The sequence below is a fragment of the Pan paniscus genome, chromosome 1, assembly GCF_029289425.2.
Source record: "Pan paniscus chromosome 1, NHGRI_mPanPan1-v2.0_pri, whole genome shotgun sequence".
Classification (NCBI taxonomy): Eukaryota; Metazoa; Chordata; class Mammalia; order Primates; family Hominidae; genus Pan; species Pan paniscus.
Genome location: NC_073249.2, coordinates 13,705,036 through 13,731,189, shown reverse-complemented (window position 1 = coordinate 13,731,189; position 26,154 = coordinate 13,705,036). Strand labels below are relative to the sequence as shown.

Below are 26,154 nucleotides of genomic sequence, written 5' to 3'. Positions count from 1 at the left end.
ATTAGAACTGTTTTATGACCAAACTTTTTGTTTCTGGCATGTGTTAGGAGTATGTCACTCCCCACTGGTGTGCAGCAGGTAACCCCTTCTCTCACCAGCCTTCAAACAATGAAAGCCAGTCCGTCTCAATCTTTTGAAAGGACTAGACTATCACATATTCACACATGAAAGAGCAAATTTTGTTCATTAAAATTATAAATTCTATTAACTGTATTCAATACATACAAAAAGGCCAGTTTTTATTCTAAAATAAAGAACATTTATTATCACAAGTTGGATAAAAACACACAGCTTTTACAAAAATGATTTTTGATAGAAAAATATGTTTGAATACACTGTGATATTTGTAGGAACACCACACTATTGCTGTATCTCCAGCTAAAGCTTCAAGGAAACTCTATTTCTCATAATCAAAATATCCACTATTTACCACAAGCCGTCTTTGGAAAGAAGTTCATAGTGTATTCTGAACAAACCAAAGCATTTACTCGGAAGTTACATTCCCATGCCTGGCAGTCACTTGTGTATGTTTAATACAGTTGCACATGACATAATTACAGAATGGCGGCGCTGGAAGGGACCTTGTAGATCATTTAGTTGACACCCTAATTTTACAGAGGGGGAACTAAGGCCAGAGTTGAGAGATGTCCTCAGGATACCTGAGTCCCATTCCAGTGTTCGTTCAGTAATTCATAAGGAAGTCATCATAAAGGTTTAAAAAGAAAACGTTAACGACTCGCTCCCTTTATTCTTCTGTGCTGAGAGTATCTATCAATCATTCTGGTTTATTCAGATTAAGAAATACACTACTGAAATGGTATGAAACTCACTGTCAAAGGGCACTTAGGTCCGTTGGCTCCGTTTCCCACAGTTCCCCAAATGAACTGGTGGTACAAGACTCAGGCTTTCCCCTAATGAACTGGTGGTACAAGACTCAGGCTTTCCCCTAATTACTTACTTGGGTAAAGTGACTTGGGTAAAATGACAGATACAGCGAGGCGCTGGGCTCATGCTTGTAATCCCAGCACTTTGGGAGGCCAAGGCGGGCGGATCACGAGGTCAGGAGTTCAAGACCAGCCTGGCCAACATGGTGAAACCCCGTCTCTACTAAAAATACAAAAGTGAGCTGGGTGTGGTGATGGGCACCAGCTACTCAGGAGGCTGAGGCAGGAGAATTGTTTGAACCCGGGAAGCGGAGGTTGCAGTGAGCCGAGATTACACCATTGCACTCCAGCCTGGGCGACAGAGCAAGACTTAAGTCAGTCAGTCAGTCTCAAAAAAAAAAAAAAAAAAACAGATACAGCTATCATTGCAATGATACTGTGGTCTCATCACATGAGCTAGTTTTACAGGTAACTGTCATTTGAGAGAACGAATGGACTTTTCTTGTCTTTTCATAGGCTCCATGACAATTCAAAAGGTGAAGGGATTGCTGTCACGTCTTCTCAAAGTTCCTGTGTCAGACCTTCTGTTGTCCTATGAAAGTCCCAAAGTAAGTTGCCCAGCAAAATACAAAGTCAAAGTCAAGCTTAGTCCTCATATTATGACATTAAACTGTCTCTAGATAGCAACAGTTTGATTCTAAATGGAGACCATGGGTCTGTTTGATTTTAAGGGTAAGCTACTGCCTGGGGACGGGGTGGGGGAAGAGTATGTGTAGCATGCTTTATCTGATCTGTCTTAATCACATCCTTCCCCACCTTCGTTCTAATTTTAGAAGCCGGGCAGAGAAATCGAGCTGGAAAATGACCTAAAGTCATTACAGTTTTATTCTGTGGAAAATGGAGATTGTCTATTAGTGCGATGGTGACAACCAACTAATAAAATTTAAAGACCACACTGCTTATCGTGTCTGGGGTTCACCGGAAATAAATGATTCACTGGAACAATTCTACTGTCAAAACAAAGGGGGTTTACAACTTGCCCTAAGTATAACAAGGGATGTATTTTTTGTTGGGAAGTGACCATTTCTAGGCTTATATATAATAGCAATAATAAAGGCTTTGAACCTACTAATGATTTTCTGATCTTATTTCATATTTATTTTTACAGTTCATCACTGCATTTCATAAGATTTAAATATTAAATAGAAACTAGCTAGCCTAATAAAATCTGAACACAGTTAATATCTGTCATAAGACTAGTTTTAATGGAATTCTCTATTGAAACTACTATTTTAAAGGGTTACTATAAATGATTTGGTTGGTCATTTTGGGAACTGTCCCTTAAACTCGGGGAGACATCCTCTACTATGTATAACAATATGCTATTATCTGTCTTCTCAGTTGCACTATTTCTAAGAGTACTTAAATTAATCACATGCTTTTCCCTACAATTATACCTAAGCTGAGTATATCTTCTTCTGTAGAAGATAACCAGCTTTGATTGAAATGTACTCATATTAGGTAAACATTAGGCAATGATAGGAGGAAAGCAAAACTAATTCTTTCAAAATGTCAACAATTTAGAAATATCCTTCCCGATGGCACTAAAACCCTGAGAGGTATTTGCTTTTATTCATACTCACACAACTTTAGCATTTAAAAACTATGAGTACTGAACTGTGACCTTCAGGATTTATGTTAGATGGCAGAAAGAAAATTTGGGTATTAGTCTACCATATAAATGAACTTCTTTAAAACCAAGGTTCAGAACTGAGAATCATATTGGTTCCTCTTCAAGTTCAAGTTGCCCACTTCAGAGATCCACAAAATCTGACATTATTTCCAGAAACCCCAAACTTTGGTATAAGTGACCACTGCTCAAATATGTGATCACATGATCACACAGCATTCCTGTGAGTTCTTTTTGTCTGGTAATTATCCTAATTAAGCTCTACAGAGCTATCCTGCAATCCAGGTTGAAATTCAAACTCTCAGTTACTACTACAGATTTCTGAACTAGGCCAAGTTTTAACCAAAAACTATAGGTAATGGTGAATTACTAATTAGCCACAATGCATCAGGATTTAGAAATATTTTTTCTTTTATAAAACAACTTGGTATTTTTCTGATAATCTTCCAATAGATAAATAAAAACTTTTCTTATGCTACAGTACAAGTTGATTTTTAAGGAAATTTGTGCAAACATTAAGAAACACCGCATTGGTTCTGGGTGAAAGTGCCAGTCTGGAACTCTCTTGAAAGACCATACAGTCTACTGCTAAACCCTGGGACTCCTCAGACTTGCACTCAGATTATCGTTTGCCTGCCCTGATTTTACACGCTGCTAATTCAAGTCCCTGTTATCTTGCTTGACATCGACAAGGATCACCGCACCGTTCCTTCAGTTTCCACAGTTCCGTCAGTTCCCACGGAGAATACTGAGGAGAAGACAGCATTCCTGTCTCACAGGTCTTCTCACACAGCCACAGACTGTCCTGTTGAGAAACAACCAAAGCCGATCTGAGAGTGGTGAAACTGTTTTAAGAGCATCAGAAAGTATGCACGTAGACAGCTTTTATGTATTCTAATGATGCTGAAATTATTTCAAGGATAACTCCGTGTGTGGAACAACTGGTGAGGTTTGGGGGTGGCACCTCCTGATTTGGGAAAGCACCAGGTCCCACAGTCCTGTGGCTGTGGAATACAGAAACAAGGCGGTGTGTGGATGAAGAGTTAGTCAACAAATGCCATTCCGTAATGAACGATTTTAGAAACCACAAGTGAGTTTCATGTTTGCTAGTAAAGGTGTGTCTATGGCAGTATTAGTAACAGCTATTATTCTGATGGAATGCTTACAATATTGCAGGGACTGTACCAAGTGCTTTGTAAATATCTCACTTAAATCTCACAGTAATGCTGTGAGGTAGGAACTATTTCCCTCTTAACAATTGAGGAACAAACGAAGAGTTAAAAAACTTGTTCTAGGTCACAGGGCTGGTAAATGAAGAGGAGGGATTAAAGACTCCCAAGCTCAAGTTCTTAACCACTAGACTATTTCCTAGCTACGTGAATTGGTTTCTATTTCCAGCAATGTAGCAGAACACAGAGAGAAACTCATTCAATGTTTTGACAACACAAAAATGTTGGATAAAATTAAAAACCTTTATAAAGCATGGCTCAACTCCGTGATCAAAGAAGAAACAGGGTAGGAGAAAGCGCTGAGTCAGCCTGTGCCTTGAAGGCAGCTGCTGATCCTTGGGTTTGGAAGGCCAAGCCCAGGTTCAGGAGACTAATGGGAGACTGACACAGAGCTAGGATCTCTGAGGGGCCACAGCTTCAGGGGTGATAAAACAAAACACACTCAGCTTGTCTGTCTCAGTCTTGCCCCTCAGTGGGATGGAAAGGGGTCTCTCTCCCCTCAGTGCCTACCCACAGCTTGCACTTAGGTAGGTCTGGGGCTGGTAGTCAGTCTGTGTAAGCCCAACAGTTCCAAGCCAAAAATCTGAAGTATTCATAGATGGTAGTATTCCTAGGTGCATGGCAGAAAAAATGTAAATATGTAAATCCTCTCTGTAGGAATGCATTTTAAATACAGGACTCAGTTTCCAAAGACATGAGATGGTCAGAAAAAAAAAAAAAGACAACGCATCAGAAAACAAGCGCCATGAACAACAGTTGTAGAAACAACAAACTGCAAAATCAGACCCAGCAAAGACTACAGATCCCAGAATTACCAGATACAAAAAAGAATTCTATTCAAAGATGAGACAAAGTACAGCAAAGGAATCAGACTATCAAAGTGGACCATGTAGATGTGGGTTGATTTCTTGTCCTGGACTGAGAGCTGCTCTGGGGCCCCAGCTCTATGCAGGACTTCTAACTGACAGACACTGCGTGTGCCTTCTGTCCCCTGCACCTTCGATGGCCAAAGTGGAAGCTGCAAGAATCGAGAACAGAAATCTCTGAAGCTAAAGCCAGCTTTGTGCTTGATTTCTTCCCAGGGCTCTAGTTTCCATTTTGGTCTCTGCAGATTCATTTTTTTTTCTGGTTCAGCAATAGTGTGTTTTTAAATGATGTCTTATATTTCATGCAGTGTCTTATTTTTATCGGTCAGAAGGGTTGAAGGATCCTTAGACTGCCACACTCAATCAGTGGATTCTGTCGTTCAGTTTTTTTTTGAGAGAGAGTCTTGCTCTGTCGCCCAGGCTGGAGTGCAGTGGTGTGATCTTGGCTCACTGCAAGCTCTGCCCCCCGGGTTCATGCCATTCTCCTGCCTCAGCCTTCTGAGTAGCTGGGACCACAGGCACCTGCCACTATGCCTGGCTAATTTTTTTTGTATTTTTAGTAGAGATGGGGTTTCACCGTGTTAGCCAGGATGGTCTCGATCTCCTGACCTCATGATCTGCCCGCCTCGGCCTTCTGTTGTTAAGTTTTAAAGCTGCAAATAATTTCTGATCAAATCTATGGAAACTGAGTTTTTTGTAGGCAGGGGAACGTTGATTTATAACCTTTTGCTTTAAACTCAGAAAAATACCGTATGAGAAATAACCTAGTGGATTATTGTGAATTAAAGCAACAGCATAACTATTATGGTAGAAGATCCTCATTCTTTCTGCCCATGGTGTGATAAACATTACAGGTTGAGCATTCCAAATCTGAAAATTTGAAATCCAAAATGCTCCAAAATCCAAAACTTTTTTTTTTTTTGAGACAGGGTCTCTCTCACTCTGTTGCCCAGGTGGGAGTGCAGTGGTGCATTCACAGCTCACTGCACCCTCGACCTCCCAGGCTCAAGTTGATCCTCCTACCTTAGCCTCCTGAGTAGCTGGGACCACAGGCAGGCGCTGCCATGCCCAGCTAATTTTTTTGTAGTTTTTGTAGAGACAGGGGTTTCACCATGTTGCCCAGGCTGGTCTTGAACTCCTGGGCTCAAGTGATACACCCACCTTGGCCTCCCAAAGTGTTGGGATTACAGGCATGTGCCACTATGCCCAGCCCAAAACTTTTTGAGAGCCAACATGACACTCAAAGGAAATGCTCACTGAAGCATTTCAGATTTGGAATGTGCAACTTCTAAGTATAATGCAATTATTCTAAAATCCAAAAAAATCTGAAATCCTAAATACTTCTGGTCCCAGGCATTTTGGATAAAGAACACTCAACCTGTATATAGAAATCCACCTCCTCAACTCTTAAGAACCCTGAGGCCATCCCCAAAGACTTACCTGGTATCTTTTAGGTCCTATGGCAGCCATCCAGATGCCCATGCTTACATCTTCACCCTATACATGGCCCATAAAGTTTAAATGTAAAAATTTTAATGCTATTTTATTTGTAAAGACAAAACCATGGCCACTCCCATCATAAACCACCTTTCTACTTTTTTGCTCTGTTATTATTCTAATATGAAATAGCAAAAATGGGTTCACACAAAGTCAAAGCTAGTGGTCTTTAATATGAAGCACCCCCACCACAAGGTAATAAGATGAAACCGCGAGCAGACGACCCATCCTTCTCATGTACCTTAAGCTTCCAGGAAGCACTTAGGGCTTCCTCCTTAGGAATAAAAATCTTTCTATTCCTCCAGGGACTATACTTTTTTTTTTTTGAGACAGAGTGTCCCTCTGTCGCCCAGGCTGGCATGCAGTGGCGCAATCTCAGCTCACTGCAACCTCCGCCTCCGGGTTCACATGATTCTCCTCCTCAGCCTCCCAAGTAGTTGGGAATACAGGTGTGCGCCCAGCTAATTTTTTGTATTTTTAGTAGAGATAGGGTTTCGCCATGTTGGCCAGGCTGGTTCTGAACTCCTAACCTCACGTGATCTGCCTGCCTTGGCGTCCAAAAGTGCTACAATTCCAGGCATGAGCCACAGTGCCCAGCCTCCAGGGATGACACCTGTAAATACTAGCTGAAAACATAAGTAGGCTCAAAAAAGATTTAGGAATAGAATTTAAAGGCAAGATTTGAGGGATGTAGGGGTGCATCCTTAACCTTTGAGAGGTGATTCCTATACAGAGAATAACATGCTTTTCCCCAAGGTAAGTGGGCTCTGCTTTCCATGATGGGATGCCGAGTGAGATGAAACTTGCTGTGATGAGTGTATACGTAGGTGGGAAATCCTTAATTTTTTGTTTTTATTTTATTTTTTATTATAGAGATGGGGTCTTGCTATGTTACCCAGGCTGGTCTTGAATTCCTGGGCTCAAGTGATCTACCCGCCTTAGCCTCCCAAAGTGTTGTGATTACTGGCAAGAGCCACCACGCCAAGCTAAGAAATTCTTAATTACCTGATAGGTCTTTAACCTCCCCGAGTTGCTTGCCAGCCACTTGACGATGTCCTTGGAGATCACATATCCTGACCCACATGCAAAGGCAGGGTAAGCGGGGCTCGGGTACTCCAACTCCTGCCACTTTCCGGTTCGGTCAACTGCCCAATTCAGTCTGAAACTGAGATGAAAAATAATGTGGCCTCTTGTGTTAGTCTGACACATATCCTGCCACTATTAAAACTTGACTCCTTTATCATCACTACAAAGGAATAAGCTTGTAGAAGTGAGGAAAGAAAATAAGAAAATTTCTTTTTTTTTTGAGATGGAGTTTTGCTCTTGTTGCTCAGGCTGGAGTGTAGTGGTGCCATCTCGGCTCACTGCAACCTCTGCCTCCTGGGTTCAAGCAATTCTCCTGCCTCAGCCTCCCGAGTAGCTGGGATTACAGGCGCACACCATCATGACCAGCTAATTTTTTATATTTTTAGTAGAGACAGGGTTTTGCCATGTTGTCCAGGCTGGTCTTGAACTCCTGACTTTGGGTGATCCACCCTCCTCAGCCTCCCAAAGTGCTGGGATTACAGGCGTGAGCCACTGCCCTTCCAGAAAAAAATTTTTTTAATCTAAGGAAAGGAATTATCATTTATCCAGTGTTGTTTTAGATAAAAGATTGGTTATGTTAAATTTTCTCAAAGTTGCATTTGCAGAGTTTCTGAATGAGAAGCACTAGAAGATCACCCTGTGTTTTAGTATATATGAAAACAAAAAACCAAATCACTAATCCATATTGTATTCCTAAGGAAGCACAGAAAATGGTTTCAGAGACGTGTCACAAACGTACTCTAACAAAATATACAGTAGCTTCTAATGTGAATACCATTTATTTCTTTGGCGTAAGAATAAAAGCCATATTGTTTTCCCTCCTTTACTACATTAGCCTGAGGCTTTTCATTTAAAAAATAATTTCCTCCAATTGTACAGTAATACAAAATTTATTATTATTATTAAGACAGGGTCTCCCTCTGTTGCCCAGGCTGGAGTGCAGTTGCAAAATCATAGCTCACTGCAGCCTCCAACTCCTGGGCTCAAGCAGTCTCCCTGCCTCAGCCTCTCAAGTAGCTAAGGGCTACAGGCTCACATCACCTTTTTTATTTTTTGTAGGGACAGGGTCTTGCAACGTTGCCCAGGCTAGTTTTGAACTCTTGGCCTCAAAGGATCCTCCCACCTCAGCCTTCCCAAAACTCTGGGATGACAGATGTGAGCCAGCATGACTGACCTAGAGTAATGAAATATATATTAACCCAGGAGTCTAGTACAAAATTGTATATCTCAACCACATTTTCAAAAAAAAAAAAAGGATATTTTATGCTTTATTAATTACATTTGATCAGGTACACGAATGCCAATGGGCTAAGAATGGTTAACTTACTTTCCCCACCAAAAATTAGGCCCATCCAGATTCTTTTGGACAATCCTATTAAATACAGCTTCGAGGTCTATGTAACAGTCATCATCTGTCTTCAGCAACAAATTGAAGCTTGTTGTTTCCACAGTCCTGTTGACACAAAAGGGATAAGAAAGTCAGTGCAACCAAACAAAGAAACAAACACCAATGCAGTGGCGTCACTAACACTTTCATTCAAAACTGTACTTGTCATTATCTAAATTTCTTATTCCTCAAATATTGAGAACATTTGCTCTAACAAAGTTTTGCTGCTATCAACTAAGGCCATCACTTGGTCTTTACTAAATGGCATAACACAGAGAAGTACTAACCTGATTTTAAAAGGCAAAGAAAGCATATTGAAGGAAAATATCTGGCTTAAATGGAACATACGTTCAAACAAATGCTTCTTAGGCATCATTCAACTCCTGCTGCCAAATCTATTAAACGCCTGAACCTTGCCCCGTGTGTTCTTAATAACAAAGGCCCAGCATAATGAATTAGGTGTTACATCTGGGCCTCTCACACAGAACACTATTGTACAAGATGCATCCGATGCTATTTATATTACACTCAAAATATTTTATGGCTTAAAAAAACCTGACTTATTACATTGAAACATATTTTCCCTTGGAAACAACTTCTAGCAATTAAACCATTATAAATGACCTTCTGGAAGGCAAAGGAGAGTGACTTCATTATCTAGACGTAAAATATATAATCATGACTAAAGACAAAATTGACTCCTTCATTTCACATTGACAGTCCCTGTACATCTGTTTAAAAATGCAGTTTTGCTAGGGTGCCAGTCATATGTCAGAAATCTCAATAAAATAAATTTAGAATTTCATTAGGTCCAAGAATGGTGAATTTAACAATAATGGGTCCACACCAAATAGCATCACCCCATGTTTCTAAAGTTTATTTCCAATTAACAGCAGAAGGCATACATAATATTTGCTAATTAGAAATTTCATGATAAAGAATATTTAGGTCACTGATAACTGAAATAATGAGGAAGAAATAATGAAACTCATTTGTAGTGTGGAGATGGGTGATGCCAGCTATGGGGACGCAGGTCCCAGATCAGAGTCCTGTTGAAGGTTACTGCAGCGATCCAGGGAGAGAAGGTGGCAGCCAACAATAGCGGCAGCGGAGACTAAGGGAGAGGCTAAGATACTTCCACGCCTAGGAAATATCTTGCTCTAAAGAGTATCCGGGGCTGACTCTTAGCCCTGACTTCCCACCCTCGGGACCTCCATGCCCATTCCTCATCTCAGCCTCACCTACAATTGCAACTCTCATTTGCGGCCCCAAATTAAAAGGAGGTTCTTTTTCTTACTACAGCTGCCTAAACTTAACCTAGTATTCGACACACCCAGATTTCCAACCTTCATTTACCTCTGCTCTCTACTCACAGGATGAGTCCCAAATTATATTAATTTGCCCCAGCAGGCCAGGTGTGGTGGCTCACGCCTATAATCCCAGCACTTTGGGAGGCCAAGGCAGGAAGACTGCTTGAGACCTCATTTCTATTAAAAAATAAATAAATAAATAAATAAATAAATAATTTGCCCCAGCTAAGAAACATTACCTTCCATAAACCAATTAGACCATCTACCCCTCAGGACCAGGGAACTGTATCCGTAAAGTACTGTTCTTGGTAACTTCCCACTCTGCCTAGGGCAACAGAGAAGAAAAGAAAGAGACAGACCCTGGGCCTCACACCAAGGAAGAGAAGAAGGTTTTTAAAAATAAAAGTGAAAAAAATAAAAAGTGAATACCCTTTATAGGTTTGGCCTAATCAGAGATAGGTTTGAAAGTTTTGGCTCCATGGTCAGGACAGACAGTACCAGGAAACTCAACATAAAATTTTGAGATCCTAGAGTAACTAATAATTCTAATAACTATACGTTAAGATTATATAGATATATAATATGTATGTTACTATTATTATATATTGTTGCTGTTATTCTTGTTATAAAAGTAGGAATTAAAAGTAAGTTCCAAGAAACAGTGGAGGGTCTGGGAAATTATAAATATGATAGATTCTGGGAGTTGTGGAATTTTAGTAAGCCAGCTATGTAAGAGTTTTAGAATCAGGGAGGTAGTTTTTAAACGGATGGAGTAGAGACTGGAAGTATAAGGTGGATATTCAGAAGAAGAGAATGCCTATCAGTAACCTAAATGTGAGTGACTATACTGGGGAATCTGGGTAGGTGGGTATAAATACAACTAAAAATGGACCATTCCCAAACTCACTGATTTTTATCTAATGCTGGCTTGAGACAACCGAGGCAAGCAGAAATGACTCAAAATGAATCAACCTTTTTTTTTTTTTTTTTTTGAGACAGTGTCTCACTCTGCTGCCCAGGCTGGAGTGCAGTGGTGTGATCTTGGCTCACTGCAACCTCCGCCTTCTGGGTTCAAGTGATTTTCATGCCTCAGCCCCCCTGAGTGGCTGGCATTATAGGCGCTCGCCACCACACTTGGCTAATTTTTGTATTTTTAGTAGAAACAGGGTTTCACCATGTTGGCCAGGCTGGTCTCAGACTCCAGATCTCAAGTGATCTGCCTGCCTTGGCTTCCCAAAGTGCTGCTGGCAGGCATAAGCCACCAGCCAATTTTTGCCGTGTTTTTGATAGGTTAATATCACATTGTGGATCTTTATCAAAATAAAGTGGCAGCATCTTATAAGCTCAGTTTTCGCAAGGAACTGGGATACAATAGGTCATATCTCAGGTGCTCAGTGTCCTTAGGTTTGTTTTTATTTGTTGAAATTTCAGTGGTTTGAAGTTGATAAATTGTCTCGATAGCAAAAGAACAATAAGGCACAATGTCACGTGCCTGTAATCTTACCTACTCAGGAGGCTAAGGCAGGAGGTTTGCCTGCACTCAGGAGTTCAAGACCAGCCTAGGAAACCCCTAGTAAGGGGTTTCCTTACAGCCTAGTAAGACCCCATCTCAAAAAAAAAAAAAAAAACTAACAATAAAACAAGTTCTAGCTACCCAACATTTTTACAACCTACCATCTATAGAAGTTCAATAATTTTGCAGGAACATTACGATAAGTGTCGACAACATCCACAAAAACAATATCATCATAGATGCTGCTTTCCTCCTTCAGTAAGGCATCTTCCTCATGGAGATTCCTTATATGATCAGTAAGTCTTTGAGGGCGAGAATGAAGGTTGTGTAAGAGAGCATCACCTTCTAAAAAGGAAAAGTTGAGAGTTGGAGAAAAATGCTGTTGTAAAGTTACCATTCAGAACTGATGATGTGCACTAAAGTTCTTTTCCCAAGGTAACCCAGCAGAAACACATGCAGTTGTTTGGAACTTTAGGTAGAAAAATGGGAACTCTCATACACTGCCAGTAGGATTAAGTGGATGCTCCCACTCTGGAAAGCAATTTGGCAATATCTATTTAGGCTGAAAATGTGTATACCTTATGGTTCAGTTGAGGCCACTTGTAGATATATCCCTACTAACATTATTTCACATGAGGATATTAATTACAGCATTGTTTGTAATTGTGGAAGAAAAATGGGACCAACCTAAATGTCCACTGAGAGAAAAAAAAAAAAAAACAGCCAAGTTGTGGTATATTCACATAATGAAATATAGCAGTTAAAAAAATTACCCTGATCTTGCATGTTAAAAGGATTGGGATGAAAAAATAAAGTTGAGTGAAAATTGCCAAGTGATAAATACAATACGACACCACAGATATCAATTATAAAACACTCAAAACTATGTTATTTAAAGACATGGTCAGGCGTGGTGGCTTATGCCTGTAATCCCAGCACTCTGTGAGGCCGAGGGAGGAGAATCGCTTAAGCCCAGGAGTTTGAGATCACTCTAGGTTATATAGGGAGACCCCATCTCTAAATAAAATTTAAAAATTAGCCAGGCATAGTGGTGCATGCCTCTGGTCCCAGCTTCTTGGGAGGCCAAGGCAGGAGGATCCCTGGAGCCCAGGAGTTCAAGGCTGCAGTGAGCTACGATTACACCACTGAACTCCATCCAGCCTAGGCAACACAGCGAGACCCTGTCTCAAATAAATAAATAAATAAAGAGACGTAAATATGTTCAAAGTAGAAAAATAAGAATGGGAAGGGTACACATGAATTTTAGGAAAGTGGCACCCCCTTTGAGGAGAGGGAAGAGGAATACATCTAGGGAAAACCACAAGGAAAAGGTTTCAACTGTACCTACAATGTTTTTCTTTTTTTTTTTTTTTTGTGAGACAGAGTCTCACTCTTTTGCCCAGGCTGGAGTGCAATGGCATGATCTCGGCACACTGCAACCTCCACCTCCCAGATTCAAGTGATTCTCCTGCCTCAGCCTCCCGAGTAGCTGGGATTACAGGTGTTTGCTACCACGCCCGGCTAATTTTTGTATTTTTAGTAGAGACGGAGTTTCACCATGTTGGCCAGCTGGTCTCGAACTCCTGACCTCAAATGATCCACCTGCCTCAGCCTCCCAAAGTGCTGGGATTACAGGCGTGAGCCACTGCACCAGGCATATAATGTTTTCTTTCTTTCTTTCTTTTCTTTTCTCTTTCTTTCTTTTTTGTTTTTGAGACACAGTCTCACTTTGTTGCACAGACTGGAGTACAATGGCACGATCTCAGCTCACTGTAATCTCCACCTCCCGGGTTCAAGCATTCTCCTGTCTCAGCCTCCCTCATGAGTAGCTGGGATTACAGGCGCCTGCCACCGTGCCCAGCTAATTGTTTGTATTTTTACAAACAATTGTAAAAATTGTTTGTAACAAGAGGCAGGGTTTTGCCATGTTGGCCAGGCTGGTCTCGAACTCCTAACCTCAGGTGATCCACCTGCCTCAGCCTCCCAAAGTGCTAAGATTACAGGCATGAGTGACCGTGCCTGGCCATGTTTTATTAAAAAAAAAAAAAAAAAATTAGAAATGAATAAGAAAAAATGTAAATAAAAAATTGTTAATTCTGAGCACTGGGTACCTGGCTGTTTCTGTACTATTTCTGGTGTATTTATGATTATTTCCTTTTTTTTTTTTTTTTTTTGAGACAGGGTCTTGTTCTATCACCCGGGCTAGAATGCAGTGGTGTAATTATAGCTTACTGCAGCCTCAACTTCCTGGGCTCAAGTGATCCTCCCACCTCAGCTTCCCAAGTAGCTGGTACTCCCGGCACCTGACACCACACCCAGGAAATTTTTAAGTTTTTTGTAGAGATGGGGTCTCGCTATGTTGTCCAGGCTGGTCTCTAAATCCTGGGCTCAAGAGATCCTCTTGCCTCCCAAGTTTCTGGGAGCCTCCCAAAGTTCTGGGATTACAGGCGAGAGCCACTATGCCTGGCCATGATATTTCATAATACAAATGATGACTAATGTGCTTAAAAGACAATTTATTTGCCACTTCACAAGTTAATGAGTCACTTGTCACGTGTGCAGGGACTGTCCCCAGATCCTACTGATTTAAGGCAATTCTTTTGCTGTGGCAGGAGACGTCAGGATTTCCTAAAAATGTCTCAATCAAATTAAAGAAAAATTTTGAAAAATACAAAGAAAATGAGCTGCTGAGGGTGGCAAAGGAAATGAAATACAATTTAGCACTGCACTCTTTGTCACTGCAAATGGAAAGGATGAGGTGGGAAGCTGAAGGCCTATATCTGACTTCTGCCTCTCATGACTTGTGAGATACTGGACAAGTTCTGTTGTCTCTAGACCACAGCAGTCTCACCTGTAGAAAATGGTGCTGGATTCAATCAGTGATTCTTGGGAATGCTTGCTGAAATGCAGATTCCTGGGCCCCATGCCTAAAGATTCAGTAAGTCTGGGGTGGAGCCCAGGAATCTATTTTTTTTCCTTCTGCACCTGCTCCCAGGAATCTATATTTTTAATGGCCACTGCTGCGACCCTGATGCAGGTAGACAGAACACAAACCAGCCTTTGAGAAACACAAGGGTAGATGACCTCCTGTTTTTTTTTTTTTTTTTTTTTTTTTTTTGAGATGGAGTCTCACTCTGTCACCCAGGCTGGAGTGCAGTAGTGCTATCTCGGCTCACTGCAACCTCTGCCTCCCAGGTTCAAGCGATTCTCCTACCTGAGCCTCTCGAGTAGCTAGGATTACAGGCGTGCACCACCATGCCTAGCTAATTTTTGTATTTTTAGTAGAGATGGGGTTTCACCATGTTGGTCTGGCTGGTCTCGAACTCCTGACCTCGTGATCCACCTGCCTTGGCCTCCCAAAGTGCTGGGATTACAGGCATGAGCTACTGCACCTGGCCTGACCTCCTGTTTAGACTTACAATTTTTGGACTTTACGATAATGTAAAAACAATATGTGTTCACCAGAAACCATGCTTTGAGCACATATGCAACCATTCTGTTTCTCATGTGACTACAGTCTTGTGAGATGTTCAACCTTTATTATGGAATAGGCTTTGTGTTAGATTATTTTGCCCAACTGTGGGCTAATGTAAGTGTCCTGAGCAAGTTTAAGGTAGGTGAGGCTAAGCTATAACATTCGGCAGGCTAAGTGTATGAAATGCATTTTCAACATACATTTTTAACTTAACATGGGTTCAACAGGATGTAACACTGTAAGTCAAGGAGCATCTGTATAATTTAACACTTGATGGAAAGTGAAAGTGTTATAAAATTGTAACAGGAAAATGGCTTGTAACAACAGGAGTGCAGAAATTCAATACAAGCCTTTTAGACTAGTAACACATTTTGTTTCACTGCATGTATCTGAAAAATATGAGCATAAATTAATATGTCAGGAAAACGAAAGGATGTCTGCTTTTGCCACTTCTATTCAACATACATGTTCTAGCCAGGACAATCAGATAAGAAAAAAGGCATCCAGATTGAAAAGGAAGAAGCAAAACTCTCTCTTCTTACAGATGAAATGACCTTGCATGTAGAAAATCATAAGGTCTAACTTTAAAATGATTAAGTAATAAATACATGGATCTGTTCAGCAATGTTGCAGCACACAGATCAATCACAAAAACCATCTGTATGTCTATATACTCGCAATGAACAATCTTAAAATCAAATTAGAAAAACAATTCCACTTACAACAGCATCAAAAAGATAACATAAGTATTTAATAATTTAACAAAAGAAGTGCAAGACTTTTATACTGAAAAATCAAACATCATTGAAGGAAATTTAATAAGACATGGATGTTCAAAGACTTAATACTGTTAACACGGCAATACTCCCCAGGTTGATCCAGATAGAATGCAATCCCTGATGGGACTGTGAACTAGTACAACCACTATGGAAAACAGTGTGGAGATTCCTTGAAGAACTAAAGGTAGATCTACCATTTGATCCAGCGATCCCATTAGGAAAGTAAGTCATTATATGAAAAAGATACTTGCACATGCATGTTTATAGCAGCACAATTTGCAACTGCAAAAATATGGAACCAGCCCAAATGCCCATCAATCAATGAGTAAAGAAAATGTGGTATATATATATACCATGGAGTACTACTCAGCCATAAAAAGAAACAAAATAATGGCATTCACAGCACCTGCGTGCAGTTGGAGGCCATTATTCTAAGTAAAGTAACTCAGGAATGGAAATCCAAACATCGTATGTTCTCACTCATAAGTGGGAGCTAAGCTATGAGGATGCAAAGGCATAAGAATGATACAATGGACTTTGGGGACTTGGTGGGGACAGGGTGGGAGGGGGGTAGGAATAAGACTACACACTAGTTACAGTGTACACTGCTTGGGTGATGGGTGCACCAAAATCTCAGAAATCACCGCTAAAGAACTTATTCATGTAATCAAACACCACCTGCTCCCCCAAAACCGATTGAAATTATATATTTATTCATATATATATGCATATATATTTATTTATATATATATGCAATCCCTTAAAACATTCCAGCTAGGTTTTCTTTTTTCTTTTTGCACAAATTGACAAGCTGATCATAAAATTCATATGGAAGTGCAAGAGACCCAGAATAGCCAATCAAGCTTGAAAAAGAACAAGGTTGGAGGATTCACATTTCCTAATTTCTTTTTTTTTTTTTTTTTTTTGAGACGGAGTCTTGCTGTCACCCAGGATGAAATGCAGTGGCAATCTCAGCTCAATGCAACCTCTGCCTCCCAGGTTCAAGCGATTCTTCTGCCTCAGCCTCTGGAGTAGCTGGGATTACAGGCGCCCGACACCATGCCTGGCTAATTTTTTTGTATTTTTAGTAGAGACAGGGTTTCACCATGTTGGTCAGGCTGGTCTCGAACTCCTGACCTCGTGATCCGCCTGCCTCGGGCTCCCAAAGTGCTGGGATTACAGGAGTGAGCCACCGTGCCCAGCCTCCCAATTTCAAATCTTACTAAAAAGCTACATAATCAAGACAGTGTAGTACTGGTTAAAGACGCAGACACATAGATCAATGGAATAGAATTGAGAGTCCTGAAGTAAATCCTTACATCTACAGTCATTGATTTTCAACAAATGGGTGCTGGGACAACTGGATATCCACATGCAAAAGAATGAAGTTAAACCTCTATTTCATGCCATATATGAAAATGAACATGGATCCAAGACCTACGTATAAGTGCTAAAACTATAAAACTCTTGGAACTATAAAACAAAGGCACAGATCTTTGTGACCTCACATTAGACAATGGTTCCTTACATATGACAGCAAAAACGTGACAAAATTGGACTTCATCAAAATTTACAACTTTTGTGTGTTAAAGGGCACCATTTGCAAAGCATGTATCTGATAAGGGACTTGTATCCAGCATATATAAAGAACTCTAACAATTCAACAATAACAAAATAATTTTATAAATGGGCAAAGGATCTGAATAGATATTTCTCTAAAGATATACAAATGACTCTCTCTCCCCTCCTTTACTCCCTTCTTCCCTCCACCCCTCCCTCCCTCACCACCTTCTCCCTCTCTCCACTCCTTCCTCCCTCACTTCCTCCCCCACTTCCTCCCCCTCCTCCCTCCCTCACTTCCCACATCTAGTTCATATACCATAATAATTCACCCTGTTAACAGTGTGCAGCCTCAGCAATATGACAAAACCCTGTCTCTACAAAACATTTAATAATTAGCTGGGCATGGTGGCATGCACTTGTAGTCCCAGCTATTCGGGAGGCTGAAATGGGAAGTTCACTTGAGCCCGGGGAAGTCAAGGCTACAGTGAGCTGTGATCATGCCACTGCACTCCAGCCTGGGCAACAGAGTGAGGCCTCGTCTCAGAAAAAAAGAAAAACAACGAAACAAAAAAGGAAGATATACAAATGGCCAATAAGCACATGAAGAAAATGCTCAACATCATTAGTTATTATGGAAATACGAATAAAAATCACAATGAAATAACAATTTACACCCACTAGGATTGGTATATTTTAAAAGACAGACAATTTAGTAAGTGTTGACAAGAATATGGAGAAACTAGAATCCTCATATACTGACTATGGAAATGTAAAGTGGGCTGCTGCTTTAGAAAACAACCTGGCAGTGCCTCAAGTGATTAAACACACAATTATATGACCCAGGTCTTCTACTCCTAGACATTTAAGAGAAATGGAAATATATGACCACACAAAAACTTGTACCTACATGTTTACTACAGAATTATTCATATTCAAAAAGTAGAAGCAATCTAAATGTCCATCCATTAATGAATGAATAAAATAGGGTATATCGATGCAATAGAATATTATATGATCATAAAAAAGAAGTACTGATATATACAAAATGGACGGACCTGGAAAACATGTTACAGCAAAGAAACTGACACACAGAGTACGTACTGTGCATTTCCATTTATGTGAAATGTTCAAAACAGGCAAATCCATAGAGAAAGAAAGTGCATCAGTAGTTGTTAGGGGGTGGGGGGTTGGGGAGGTAAGAATGAGGAGTAACTGCTAATGGGTGTGGGGTTTCCTTTTGGGAGGTGGAGCCGGTTGTAGAACTCTAAGAATACACTAAAACCACTGAACCACTTTAAAAGGGTGAATTTTATCTGAATAAAGTTTTTTAAAAGACAAAAAGAAAAAATCCTTTTCTCTCAAGTATAAAGATTAAGTGTAAGAGATTCAGTGTACTTTTCAAGTTTCAACTAGCAAACTTACCCTGAATAGTATATATAAAACCACCTGCAACTCCCTCCACACCTTCCAAGAATTCATGAGGCAATGCACCCTCCCCAGCCTGAAAGGAATAAGAATGTACTCAGTGATTCATTACTAAAAATACACTGATCATATTTTAAAATCGATTTGACAAAAATCATAATATGACTCCACTTGCAGCAGATAAATGCATGTAAGATGCTGGTGCACTGGAGGCTTATAATATCAGGATGACATACGGTATTCTACTATTTTTGTTATCTAATTACAATACTAAAGATAAGATATACCCAACATTCCATAAGGTGTTCAGAATTGCAACTTACATAGAATCATGTTTATGTACTTGCTACTCTAGTAGTACAAAAAGCAATTGATTTTACATCCCAACCCCACCACTTAAAAAAATATGTATTACGGACCTTTGATTTTCTGGAAACTAAAAATTCTCATGAGTTCAAATACATCTTGGCATGCTTTAAAGTTAAGAGACCATGCAGAGAAAGGCTCAAAATTAACAGTCTGTTCCAAATATTCAAATTGAACTCTACTGTATATTGATTTAAAAAAAATTTTTTTTTTAATTTTTAATTTTTCTTTTTTTTTTTTTTTTCAAATAAGAGACAGCGTTTCACCATATTGGTCAGGCTGGTCTCGAACTCCTGACCTCAGGTGATCCGCCTGCCTCAGCCTCCCACAGTGCTGGGATTACAGGCGTGAGCCACCACACCTGGCCTAATTTCATTTTACACACAGGGTTTCACTCTGATGCTCAGGCTGAGTGCAGTGGTGCAATGATATCTCATTCTAGCCTTGAACATACAATCTTCCCATCTCACCCTTACAAGCAGCTGGCACTACAGGTGTGCACCACCATGCCCAGCTAATATTTATAAATTTTTTGTAGAGAAGAGGTCTCACTGTGTTGCCCAGGCTGGTCTTGAACTCCTGGGCTCAAGCGATCCTCCCGCCTCGGTCTCCCAAAGTGCTGGGATTACAGGTGTGGGCCACTGTGCCCAGCCTGTTGATGTTGTTGAAGGTGCTTAAGCCTATTGTGCCAGCAGCCAATGATAGTCCTTTCTACTTCTTAGAATGGAGAATCTTTTATTATTAAAGAGTTATCTCTCTTCAAAAGTTACCCAATGGCCTTACTCAGAGTGAACTGTTTTACTTCTGTATACAGTAAACCACTATGGTACATCTACCAGAGTATTGTCTGGCTGTTGTGGGCTAGATCAGACAGTTAAGAGTCCATATTCAGTGTATTTACAGTGTTTTTTCTACACCTTCATTTAATCAAGAGAGCTACTGCTTGGCTATTCTTAAACAGATCTTTTCAGAGTTGTACTGTACAAAGCAATGTTTTAAGGCCAGTAGAACAAGTAGTCTGAGGTCACTGTAGTAACTTGTCATTTAATTTAAAATGTTTGTAGGCCAGGCGCAGTGGCTCACACCTGTAATCCCAGCACTTTGGGAGGCGGAGGCGGGCGAATCACGAGGACAAGACATCAAGACCATCCTAGCTAATACGGTGAAACCCTGTCTCTACTAAAAATACAGAAAAATTAGCTAGGCATGGTGGTGAATGCCTATAATCCCAGCTACTCTGGAGGCTGAGGCAGGAGTATCACTTGAACCTGGGAGAAGGAGATTGCAGTGAGCCAAGACTGTGCCACTGTACTCCAGCCTGGATGACAGAGTGAGACTCCATCTCAAAAAAATAAATAAAATAAAATAAAATAAAAGTTCGTAGCCAAATGTGAAAATTACTAAAGGTGCAGGCTATAGATTCCAACGTTGTAGTTCCATAAAAGACTGTATATGCTTTATTTGTTATTTACTTATTTACTTTTTTTTTTTTTTTTGAGACGAAGTCTTGCTCTTGTCCCCCAGGCTGGAGTGCGATGGCGTGATTTCGGCTCACTGCAACATCTGCCTCGGGGGTTCAAGCGATTCTCTTGCCTCAGCCTCTCGAGTAGCTGACAGTCGCCTGCCAGCACACCTGGCTAATTTTTGTATTTTTAGTAGAGACGGGGTTTCACCATGTTGGCCAGGCTGGTCTCGAACTCCTGACCTCAGGTGATCCGCCTGTCTCAGCCTCCTAAAGTGCTGGGATTACAAGTGTGAGCCACCGCGCCCGGCCTACTTATTTAGTTTTTTGAGATGGAGTTTCACTCTTGTCGCCCAGGCTGGAGTGCAATGGCGTGATCTTGGCTCACTGCAACCTCTGCCTCCCGGGTTCAAGTGATTCTCCTTTCTCAGCCTCTTGAGTAGCTGGGATTACAGGCATTAGCCATCACGCCTGGCTAATTTTTATATTTTTAGTAGAGACGGGGTTTCACCATGTTGGTCAGGCTGGTCTCGAACTCCTGACTTCAGGTGATCTGCCCAACTCAGCCTCCCAAAATGCTAGGATTACAGGCGTGAGCCACAGCACCCAGCCTATGCTTTATTTTTTATTGTATATTTCTATATTGTTTTGGCTTTAGAACTCAATAGTAATTTCTGTTTATTAACTTCTCTCTAAAAGGTCACAACTTGGCTTTTTGCCTTTAAAATTTTTCTGACATCACTTGGTGGCAAGGGAATAAAGCGTAGTGAAAACTCTCAGCTGTACGCATTTGTGATGAAAATCTTAATTTGTACCTGCGGTTTCTTAGCGTAGGCTGTAAAAAGTTACCTGGTTTTGTTTTTGTTTTTTTAGGTTAACTGTATGTTTAAGCTATCTTTAGCCCTCTATAATAATTTTTACTCCCAAAGGCAGATAATTTGAGTCTTTACATTTGAACCTAGTTCTCAACTCAGAAACCTACCTTTTTTTTTTTTTTTGCGACGGAGTCTCGCTCTGTAGCCAGGCTGGAGTGCAGTGGCGCGATCTTGGCTCACTGCAACCTCCAACTCCTGGGTTCAAGCAATTCTCCTGCCTCAGCCTTCCGAGTAGCTGGGACTACAGACACCCGCCACCACGACCAGCTAATTTTTGTATTTTTAGTAGAGACGGGGTTTCACCATGTTAGCCAGGCTGGTCTTGATCTCTTGACCTCGTGATCCTCCCACCTCAGCCTCCCAAAGTGCTGGGATTACAGGCGTGAGCCACCGCGCCCGGCCAATTTATTTCTTTTAGTGTAACCAATATTATAGAATTTTGGCATATGCTGGGTATTTTAAAGTTTCATAAATAGAAAAGGAGGCAAGATAATAAGGAAAGAAAGATATCATAATTCCATAAAACTTTCTATTTTCAGTAAAAAATTTTTCATAAGACTTAAAATGAACTTTAGTAAACAAGTGGTGTGTGTGTTTACTAAAGTAAACACCATCTTTATTGTCCTCCATTTACTTTATGAAATTTACCTGTCATAATAAATCCTAAATCCTAAACATGAATGAAATCCTAAACATGGCCTACAAATCTAAATGTATAACTACATATGAATCTATGGGTCTATTTGTTTAATGTCTTTCTTCCTCACTGGACTGTAAGTTCCACTGTGGGCCACTAGTATGTCTATTTTACCCTGCCATTGTTTCTGCCTTACCACAGGTATGCAGGAAATGTTTTTTGAATGAGTAATAACGTATCATATATTCATTTCAACTCAGAAATTAATCCATGTAAATGAGGTTAATATTCATTCACTAAGCTTGTGAATTTAAATGCCAAGTACATTCCTAATCATTGGACAGGAGATCGAGGAGAATAAAAGATTGTCTATGATTCCACCGTACAGACCGTTTGTTTACTAAAGTTCATTTTAAGTCTTCATATACCTGCTTTATTGACCTATATTTACTTTGAGAAATTCACCTGTCAAACTGTTTTAAATTTAAAGCAAAGCCGAATGAGAAATATGAGAGTCAGAAATCCCAGAGTTGCTTCAGCAAAATAAATGAAAGTACTCAATCTTATTTTCTATTTTGTTTTGTTTTGTTTTGAGATGGAGTCTCACTCTGTTGCCCAGGTTGGAGTGCAGTGGCGTGATCCTGGCTCACTGCAACCTCCACCTCTGGGGTTCAAGCAATCCTCCCACCTCAGCCTCCCAAGTAGCTAGGATTACAGGCATGCACCACCAGGCCCAGCTAATTTTTTTTTTTTTTTTGGATTTTTAGTAGAGACGGGGTTTCACCATGTTGGCCAGGCTGGTCTTGACCTCCTGACCTCCAGTGGTCCACCCACCTTAGCCTCCCAAAGTGCTTGGATTACAGGCATAAGCCAGCACACCCCACCTTATTTTCCAATATTTTTATCTATAGTAGTTTTTTTTTTTTTTTTTTTTTTTGAGACAGAGTCTCACTCTGCCACCCAGGCTGGAGTGCAGTGGTGTGATCTCAGCTCACTGGAACTTCTGCCTCCTAGGTTCAAGCAATTCTCATGCCTCAGCCACCTGAGTAGCTGGGATTCCAGGCATGCGCCACCATGCCTGGCTAAGTTTTTGTATTTTTAGTACAGATGGGGTCTTGCTATGTTGCCCAGGCTGGTGTTAAACTCCTGGCCTCAAGTGATCCACCTGCCTCAGCCTCCTAAAGTTCTGGGATTATTGGCATGAGCCACCGCAACTGGCTAATTATAGTATTTTAACTGAGGTTTTATTTTCAAGGTGAGATAGTAAATACTCTGAATACTACTGAGCAAGTATTCTTAAAGAATGCTAACTTAAAAATTACTGAGAAATAGGCCAGGTGCAGTGGCTCATGCCTGTAATACAGAACTTTGGGAAGCGTAGGTGGGCGGATCACTTGAGCCCAGAAGTTTGCAACCAGCCTAGGCAACATGGTGAAACCCCATCTCTACAAAAAACACAAAAAGTTAGCTGGGTGTAGTGGTGCGCACCTGTAGCCCCAGCTCCGTGGGAGGATTGTTTAAGCCAGGAGGTGGAGGCTGCAGTGAGCTGTGATCGTGCTACTGCACCCCAGCCTGGGCAACAAAGCGAGACCCTCTCAAAAAAAAAAAAAAAAAGAGAAATAAAATATTGCATTTTAAAAATGCATCAATCTTAAAGCAAAACTGTAAACTCACTAACGCTGGAGTTACAGGATCATATTTGAGTTTTTGCCTTTACTATGAAGACAACAACATTTGCTACTATATATGTTGTAAAACACACAAGAATCATTGCTCCATGCTGCCTGGGCTCTAAGGTAAATTTTAGAACAATTTTATATATTAAAAAGAAGCTAAAATACGCAATTAAACCTTAAAAAAAAATGACTTACTGTAATGACTCTGAGAACTCCCCCTCCATCATTCACTGTCACTTTGTGGAGATTTCTTGACACAAGGCCGTGGAGGTCTTGGCTCTCCCACACGATTGTACCTTCAAAGCTCTTTTGTAGAAAGATGAATAGTGAGTCAATTTCCTTATTGCTGTCATTTAGGTTTTAAGTATGCTTTCAGGCAAGATTTTTAGAGAAAATTTTTCCCAAAACATATCATTTAAAATTTTCACCCCATAACTCTGACATACCACTGTTAGCGTTTGGTGTGTATCCTTGACCGTTTTTTCCATGCACATATAAAAAACCAATTACAAAGAGTATATACACAATTTTGCATACTGCTGTTTGCCATTTCCCATTGTATCAAAAGCATTTCCTTATGTTGTTGCAGCTGTCACAACCATTCTTCCTCATGTGTGTATAACATCCCAATGAGCAGATACATCCTGATTTACTCATTTTCCCCTACTGTTAGACATTTGGTTGCTACTAAATGTCTACTAAAATATCTACTAAGTATCTACTAAAATAATGTAGGTATGTTTTGGTGTACATGTTTATTTACTCCTAACAATTTGTTTTGTACTTACATTCCCAGAGGTGAAATTACTGGGACAAGAAAGAGATATTTTTTATGGATTTTGGTATACACCACCAACTGCTTTTTGAAAGCAACTTTTACTAATTTATAGGGTTATCAGCAATGTATGAGAATGACAACTGCACTGTATTCTCCCTGGTATGGGATACTAGTAAACAAAAGTTTAACCTAATATACTAGATTTTTACAAAATGATTCCTCATTTAGTTGGATTTATTTTTCAGTTTTTGACACAGAGCCTCGCTCTGCCACCCAGGCTGGAGTGCAATGGTGCAATCATGGCTCACTGCAACCTTCACTCTCCAGGTTTAAGCGATTCTCTTGCTTCAGCCTCCCGCGTAGCTGGGATTACAGGCGCTCACTATCACGCCCGGTTAATTTTTGGATATTTAGTAGAGACAGGGTTTCGCCATGTTGGCCAGGCTGGTCTGGAACTCCTGACCTCAAGTGATCTGCCCGCCTTGGCCTCCCAAAGTGCTGGGATTACAGGCATGAGCCACGGCGCCCTGCCTGAATTAAAAAAAAAAAAAAAAAAATGATTGGCTTAGTTGGATTTCTGATTCCTAGTGATGTTTATGAATTGCATGTTCTCTTCTGAGGACTGCCTTATCATGCTGCTTTGCCATCTGCCCTCTGAGTTTTCTATTTTTCTTGTTCATCTATGCAAGCTTTTAATAAAGTAATTATCTTAATCCTGTGCACATTTTATATGCTAAAATAGTTTTTCATTTGCTACTTAATGCTATTTTTGAAATTCAGAAGTCCATAAATTTCACCTTGGCAAATCTGACAAACTTTTCCTTTGTGATTATTACTATTAAATTCTGAGCTTAGAGAGCTATGCCCCCTGTCCCAAGGTCTGATATATATTGAAATCTTAATGTCTTCTAATTTCTCCATGATCCCATTTTTAATTCTGTGCACAGCTGGCTCCTTAGTCCTGCTCAGGTCTCAGCTCCACTACCTTCTCCTCCGAGAGGCTTTCTCCAGATGTCCTCCAGAAGGCTCCAACTCCCAACTTCTATCACATCAACCTGTTTTATCTTATTAATACCATTTATCACTCTGATATTTATTTTATTTTATTATTAAACTAACTGCCTCTACTAGAAGACAAACACCTTGAGAACAGGAAGGAGCTTGCCTGATCAACCACTGCATCCCCAGCATCGAGCCTGGCCTGACATGACTGACAACTCAAAATGTTTGCTGAATAAATAATGTGGAACTAAAAATCAACCAGAATTGACTATAGTATAGAGGATTAAATGAAAGATATAGCTCTAATACTCTAAAAACTTTCATGTTAAAATGAAGGGATAAAGTACTTTACAATAATGTCTCATTTTAGCCAGCAGTATAGGGAAACCATACAAAATTCAATTTGTCTGATAAGCTAGGTCAGTGGTTTATAAACATTTTTTTCCCTCTGTACAGAGTGATATAAACTTTTTCTTTTTTTTTATTTTTATTTTTTTGAGACGGAGTCTCACTCTGTAGCCCAGGCTGGAGTGCAGTGGCGTGATCTCTGCTCACTGCAAACCCCACCTCCCAGGTCCTGGTTCAAGTGATTCTCCTGCCTCAGCCTCCCAAGTAGCTGGGATTACAGGAATGTGCCACCATGCCTAGCTAATT

The 26,154-nt window shown here is 40.4% G+C and overlaps 2 protein-coding genes across 10 annotated transcripts in view; one reads left to right on the top strand and one right to left on the bottom strand.

Annotated features, from left to right (window-relative positions):
- Positions 1 to 2,012, top strand: part of TBCE (tubulin folding cofactor E) — a 127,598-nt gene extending 125,586 nt beyond the window's left edge. For all 7 annotated transcript variants that reach the window (XM_063595552.1, XM_055099979.2, XM_063595534.1 and 4 more), the window contains 2 exons: positions 1,401 to 1,492; positions 1,718 to 2,012. In XM_063595552.1, the coding sequence (XP_063451622.1) occupies positions 1,401 to 1,492; positions 1,718 to 1,810 (185 nt within the window). In that variant the 3' untranslated portion in view covers positions 1,811 to 2,012. The remainder of the gene's footprint in view (positions 1 to 1,400; positions 1,493 to 1,717) is intronic.
- The window catches only part of B3GALNT2 (beta-1,3-N-acetylgalactosaminyltransferase 2), a 58,858-nt gene continuing 32,940 nt past the window's right edge, over positions 237 to 26,154 (bottom strand). For 2 of the 3 annotated variants that reach the window (XM_055100242.2, XM_003824497.5), the window contains exons 6-12: positions 23,916 to 24,026; positions 18,702 to 18,780; positions 11,624 to 11,807; positions 8,580 to 8,705; positions 7,172 to 7,331; positions 6,110 to 6,166; positions 237 to 3,379 (exon numbers count right to left, since the gene is read on the bottom strand). In XM_055100242.2, coding sequence (XP_054956217.2) covers positions 3,245 to 3,379; positions 6,110 to 6,166; positions 7,172 to 7,331; positions 8,580 to 8,705; positions 11,624 to 11,807; positions 18,702 to 18,780; positions 23,916 to 24,026 — 852 coding nt within the window. In that variant the 3' untranslated portion in view covers positions 237 to 3,244. Of the gene's footprint in view, positions 3,380 to 6,109; positions 6,167 to 7,171; positions 7,332 to 8,579; positions 8,706 to 11,623; positions 11,808 to 13,612; positions 18,781 to 23,915; positions 24,027 to 26,154 lie in introns of those variants that run through there. The other variant, XM_055100276.2, reaches the window with a different exon arrangement.